Source organism: Urtica dioica, chromosome 5, assembly GCF_054948205.1.
Source record: "Urtica dioica subsp. dioica isolate 48M chromosome 5, U.dioica_male_clone48M_v1_H2, whole genome shotgun sequence".
Taxonomy (NCBI): domain Eukaryota; kingdom Viridiplantae; phylum Streptophyta; class Magnoliopsida; order Rosales; family Urticaceae; genus Urtica; species Urtica dioica.
The window spans coordinates 35479775-35486338 of NC_142760.1; the positions used below are offsets into that span (position 1 = coordinate 35479775).

At 40.5% G+C, this 6564-nt stretch overlaps 1 protein-coding gene across 1 annotated transcript; it reads left to right on the forward strand.

Annotated features, from left to right (window-relative positions):
* The first annotated feature begins 1195 nt into the window (after window positions 1-1195).
* Window positions 1196-4700, forward strand: LOC149398115 (G-type lectin S-receptor-like serine/threonine-protein kinase B120). The gene is made up of 7 exons (XM_089614452.1): window positions 1196-2375; window positions 2892-3014; window positions 3100-3332; window positions 3417-3627; window positions 3727-3964; window positions 4091-4241; window positions 4401-4700. The coding sequence occupies exons 1-7, from the start codon at window positions 1196-1198 to the stop codon at window positions 4698-4700; spliced, it is 2436 nt and encodes an 811-aa protein (XP_089470578.1).
* Window positions 4701-6564: the final 1864 nt, after the last annotated feature.

The following is a 6564-nucleotide window of genomic DNA, read 5'->3' on the forward strand; positions in this document are numbered from 1 at the left end:
CTCTTTCATTATGATATTGGAAGTCAACCAATTCTTCCAACTTGCATATAAATATCATATGGGGCATGTTATGATAATTATGATGCCAGTAGTCCGTAGCATTATTCAAGATGATATTTGTAATTTATGCCATCATTTTTTTAGAGACATTATAATTTTTTCTCTCTATATAGTATAGTAGCAAATTGTTCCTCTACCTAGCAGGGTTGACATTCTTTGATTACCTTATTGATCTGGCCATGTTTCTAGCTTATATTTAGTGTCGAGCATGATTATGTTACAAGGTACTAAGTCAATGTAGAACATAAAAACAATTCCATAGTTTATGCAAAAATAGATGGTTTTCCAGTACTTATTAATGGGGAAAATAACACATATATATTTTGTGTTTTAGTGAGATGTCGACTTTAATATTTGGTTTTCAAAAGTATCGAGTTCATACTTTCTATTTAACTAAAATGATGATATTATACCCAGAAATAGACAACAGTGGCACGAATCTTCTCTTTATTGAATTTTTATTGACTTTTCATTGACGTTAATTATAATATTTATATGTAAACACCAATTATCTTTATTCATTCACGCCATATATGTAATTTATAAAAGTACAAAAAAATAAACAACAGTCTCTTAATCGTGAAGAACACAGAAAGAGGCAAAGGGGTAAAAATCGACAGTTGATAGTCATCAAAGTCACAGATTCGAACAGAAAATCCAAGATTCAGAGTTGCAATTCGAATACGGAATGAAGTCATCTCTTTGAGTTATAAATTTTATTATTTAATTTCAATATAAAGCTATTTTTATTTTAAAATTGGAAATTTAAAAATTAGGGTGCTGGTTTGAATTTGATTCGATTTTTCTTATATAAAAGTTAATATCAATGAAAGAGAGATTTGCGACACTGTTATCTATTTTGGGTATAATTTCGTCATTTTAGTTAAATAGAACGTATGAACTCGATATTTTGAAAACGAAAAGTTAAAGGCGATATTTTACTAAAACACATTATATATATATGTGTTATGTCCCCTTATTATTTGAATATAAATAACATGTTATATAAGCGACGACCATGACAAAGCAATAGCACTACTAACATTAATAGTGGATTTAATACTAAGAATTTGCTTTATATTATGTTGTACATCGATTGAAACACAGGAATTACACATTTATGTTAGAACTCAGAATGAGGCTGGAATCTACAATTGCTAGCCATTTGGCTCTTTCTTTCTTGGCTTTCCTTTTGCTGTCTGGTCACTGGCTCTCAAATGCGGAAGACACACTTAAGCCCGGGGATGTTCTAAGAGACTGGGAGGTCTTGGCGTCTCCAAAGGACTTTTTCAAGTTAAGATTCTTCAGTCCTCTTCTATCAAGCAACCGTTATTTGGCAATCCAGTGCATTGATATTGAATTTTTGGAGGAGAAGATGGTATGGGTGGCGAACAGAGACAAGCCATTGAGTGACACCTCAGGATATCTGAATTTCACCCGCGACGGATACTTGGTAATCAGCGATGAAAGAGGACTCTCAGGCTTGCTCTTAAATTCTGGAAACCCTGCGACGCATCCAAATGCAACTCTCAGGCTTCTCGACTCTGGAAATCTTGTCCTAAAATCAGGTCAACAGGTCGTGTGGCAGAGTTTTGATTATCCTACGGACACTCTATTTGTTGGGATGAAAATCAGGTCATTTGACGTGGAGAGCCAAAGTCTGCCGAAACAATTCTTCACTTCCTGGCTCGGCCCTGGGGATCCATCTGCCGGACCATTCACACTTGGTTTTGACCAAAACACCAAACAACTTGAAGTGCGGCGGAGAGGGATTCCTCACTGGCGTAGTCCGACCTGGAACGACAAGAAACAGATTCAGGTTCGGGATTACGACAACAATTTAAACGTAACGTTTAGCTACACCTCAAATGAAAACGGCAGCTATTTTTCCTATAGCGGTGTGAATATGATTAGTATTTATTCGTGGATCGAGATCAATTCTACCGGGAATATGCAGCTTTTTGTTAGTACAACCAAAGTTTTGACACTATATTATATAGTGACCTGTAATAATGGAATCAACTCCGGAGGTTGTATAGAGCAGAAATCGTCAAACTGCAGTGCCGGCGATGAATTCACGCTCGCATTTGGATATTTAAAAAATTGGTTTGATTCTAGCTGGAACATGACTACGAATCTGAGTGACTGCAAAGAGGAATGCCGGAATAACTGCTCTTGCATGGCTTATGCTTTTGACCAATTAGGCTGCAAGTTCTCTGATGGAGATAGAGAGCATGATGTACCCGTAGAATTCATGGAGTACTTCTACGACCGTAGCGCTACAGCTAACTTGCTCACTCCACCCCGCCCTAAAGGTAAAGTCTTCGGCTGAGATAAATTTTACATAAATGTTGATCCAAAAAGAAAAAAAAAATCTTTCAACTCAAAAACTAACAAAATATGACAAAATCTAGCTAGTTTCAAATCGAGCTTCTTCTTAGAAAGCACACTTCAGTATATGTTTTTCTTTTTAACTTTTTTATTCTTCTTTTTAGGCCGAATTATAGTTTATGATCTCTATGATACAATGGTTTTATTTTTTGTGAATCAATTAAATGAGCAAATTAGCTCTCAAACTATAAATTTGTAGTCATTATCGTCCTAAGAGTATTAGTTTTTTTACTTATAAATCTATCACCTTAGAAACTTAACAGTGTTAAATTAATGTTTTAGAAAAAACGAGACAGGAGAATCGAACTAGCTCGCGCACTCCGCCGCCTAAAGGTAGAGCAAAGCTTCATTACATATTTTTCTTTCTATCATTTTCATTCTTTGTTTTGTCTCTATGTACCGTGGAGTTACTCTAACACATACGCCTTTTTTTGTTCTAGGGACTTCAAGGAAGAAGAACAACCAGCAACGCGTAATTATTGTTGGTGTAGTTACTTCTTTGGGTCTTCTATGTCTAGTCTGTTCATTATACTACGCTCTGTTGAAATACTGCTTTTCTAAAGGTATTACACTTTCAAAACTCATCTATCAGAATTCTAGAAAGATGAGCATAGGTCTTCGCTTGGCTTATATATATCAAATTGGCAGGGAAAATTACAGAACGCAGTCAAAATCAAGTTGGCCGAGATACGCTAAAATTTATTACAGAGCTAGGGACTAGTATAGCTGCCCTGGATGAAAATGGATCAGATAATTTGATGCTTAAAGGAAATGTGGATCATGAACTACCTCTGTTTTCGTTTTCATCCATAGAGACTGCAACAGAGTACTTTTGTGAAAAGAATAAACTTGGTCAAGGGGGTTTCGGGCCAGTCTTCAAGGTAGGATTATACTCTATGAGAACAATGAAAATTTCATTGCATGTGCCAAAAAGTTTGTTGAAGGTTTTATTGTTATCCTTGTAGGGAAAATTGGTGGACGGGAAAGAGATTGCAGTGAAAAGACTGTCTGAAAGTTCTGCTCAAGGAATAGAGGAGTTCAAAAACGAGGTTGTGTTGATATCGAAAGTGCAACACAGAAATCTGGTCAGGCTATACGGTTGTTGCATCAAAGGAGAAGAGAAGTTGTTAGTTTATGAGTATCTTCCAAACAAAAGCTTAGACAATTTCCTTTTTGGTTTGTCACAATGATTTCATCTTCTTTTTTCTTTTTCTTTTTTTTTGTCATTTATTAAATTTACAAGCTTAGAGTAAAATGATAAGTATATTGTGGCAGATGAAACAAAGCGATTGTTACTCGATTGGAAACTACGGATGAGCATAATCGAAGGAATTTCACAAGGGCTTTTATACCTTCACAAGTTCTCGAGGTTGAAGATTATCCATAGAGATCTAAAAACTAGCAACATCTTATTAGATATCGACATGAATCCAAAGATATCAGATTTTGGAACAGCTAAAATATTTCGAGGGAACGAATCGCATGCAAACACAAACCGGATAGTTGGAACATAGTAAGTTCATTACTAATTCTATGTCTTCCTTTACATCACTGACAACCACAACACAAATTTCTGACTATAAAAGTGTTCACACTTTAAGTAGACTCTAAAATTATTCTGGTTTGACATTGAAAACAGTGGTTATATGTCTCCGGAGTACGCGATGGATGGTCTCTTTTCTGTCAAATCTGATGTTTTTAGTTTCGGAGTCATGATGCTCGAAATTATAAGCGGCAGGAGAAACACAGGATTCTACCAGTCAAATCAGTCTCTAAACTTGACAAGACTTGTAAGCGAAATCCTCAAATTTGATATATTTTCATCTCTGCTTAAAAAAGTTATATCTAAAACCATTAACTATGAGAGTAGTAACTAAAGGCATTATAAATTTTGCCAAGTTCATTTATCTTATGGATGTGAGATCCTTATCCAAATCATACAAATGCAGGCATGGAATTTGTGGAAAGAGGAAAGGAGTTTGGAGCTGATGGATCCAACATTGGCCGAAACATATTGCTCAACATTTGAATTCGAAAGATGTGTTCATATAGCGTTGTTATGTGTGCAAGAGAATGCATCGGATCGACCAAACATGGCAGATGTCACGTCTATGCTTCTCGGAAGTGATGCTGGTAATCTTCCAGAATTGAGACAATCAAATTTCTCTCCTATTCCGACAGAGTATCCACACAGTTCGAGCTCGTCCTCTATAAATGGTGTCACAATTTCATCTACATACGCTCGATAGCACTGAACTCCAGCATTTATATATTTATTTGAGAATATTGCCTCGAGAATTTAATACATAGACTGATTTCGCTTGTAACCCTGGTACGATATCTGTTACATTTATTATTTATTTTCGAGTTAGCTCGTTCTTCATAACATTCCATACCCATCCTGAATGATTTGTTTTGCCTCAAAGAAGTGCTCTGTGGCGGTGGTGGATTTCATATTGGAAATCCGAAGATAGACAATTAATTATCCTATCATTCTTTCATATTTGTTCTGCCTTCTGTTAGAAATTTTACTCTTATTTTAAGGAAAAAAAAATCCATTTAAATTATACATTGTGTTATGTGGGATTTTTCCCATACTAAAAAATATTAAGGTCCAACCCGAACGAGGAAGTAAGGCGAGCCCGGTCCAAAGACTAGAGCCTAGCTAGAATCGAGAACAAGACAGGCTCGCCTCCAAGGGACACCCCTCCATGGCATCTCACCTCAACGACAAAGGCCGACCCCCACGTTCATAGCGGTCAGGGTCGACCTCCACCCTCGTCCATGGTGACCCGCTCTCGCCAAAGGCGACCTGCCCTCATAATGGCTGCCTCCACTCGTCAATGACGACCTGCTTCATAATGGCGGCCTCCACTCTCGCCAAAGGCGACCTGCCCTGATAATGACGGCCTCTACTCTCGCCAAAGGCGACCTGCCCTCATAATGGCGGCCTCCACTCTCGTCCATGGCGACCCGCTCTCGCCAAAGGCGACCTGCCTCATAATGGCGGCCTCCACTCTCGCCAAATGCGACCTGCCTCATAATGGCGACCTCTACTCTCGCCAAATGCGACCTGCCCTCATAATGTCGGCCTCCACTAGTCTCGTCCATGGCGACCCGCTCTCGCCAAAGGCGACCTGCCTTCATAATGGCGGCCTCCACTCGTCAAAGGTGACCTGCCTCATAATGGCGACCTCCACTCTCGCCAAAGGCGACCTGCCCTCATAATGGCAGCTTCAACTCTCGTCCATGGCGACCCGCTCTCGCCAAAGGCGACCTACCTCATAATGGCGGCCTCCACTCTCGCCAAAGGCAACCTGCCCTCATAATGGCGGCCTCCACTCATCAATGATGACCTGCCTCATAATGGCGCCCTCCACTCTCGCCAAAGGCGACCTGCCCTCATAATGGCGACCTCCACTCTCGTCAATGACGACCTGCCTCGTAATGACGGCATTCACCCTCGTCCATGATGATCTACGTCGTCCACGATGACCTACCCTCATAACGACGGCCTCCCCCTCATAATGACGGCCTCCACCCTTATAATGATGGCCTGCACCCTCACCAAAGGCGACCTTCCCTCATAACGACGGTCTCCGCGCCGAGGTCGACCCACTCCCTCATGATAACAGGGGTCGGCCTCCACCGAGGAAATGTCGGGCTCCACCCCGGATCCGAGGAAATGACGGTCCTGCCCCGACTCATCACATCTCTATAAATACCTCTAATTTTCTCATGATCCGAGGAAATGACGGTCCTGCCCCGATCCAATTTTCTCTATAAATACCGCGGTGGTAGAACTTTGAAGCACGACACCTAGACTAATGTTGAGTGTCGGAGTGCCCGCCGGAGGAAACCCCTCCGCGGTCCTTTAGCTCACTCTTTTCCATTTTCTCAGGTGACGAGTCGTCGGAAATCCTTTTCCGGAACGGCGGAGGTACATGTGTTGGGACAACTTCTCCGTTCGACCACCGCGCGGTCATAGGGTCCGGCCCTAGACCGAACCGCGGACCGGTTTTCGTGTTGATCCATTTTCAGGCATTAACATTTTGGCGCTAGAACGATGCGGGGGCGTCAAACTCCACGTCGAACAGGGCGTCAAACTCGTCC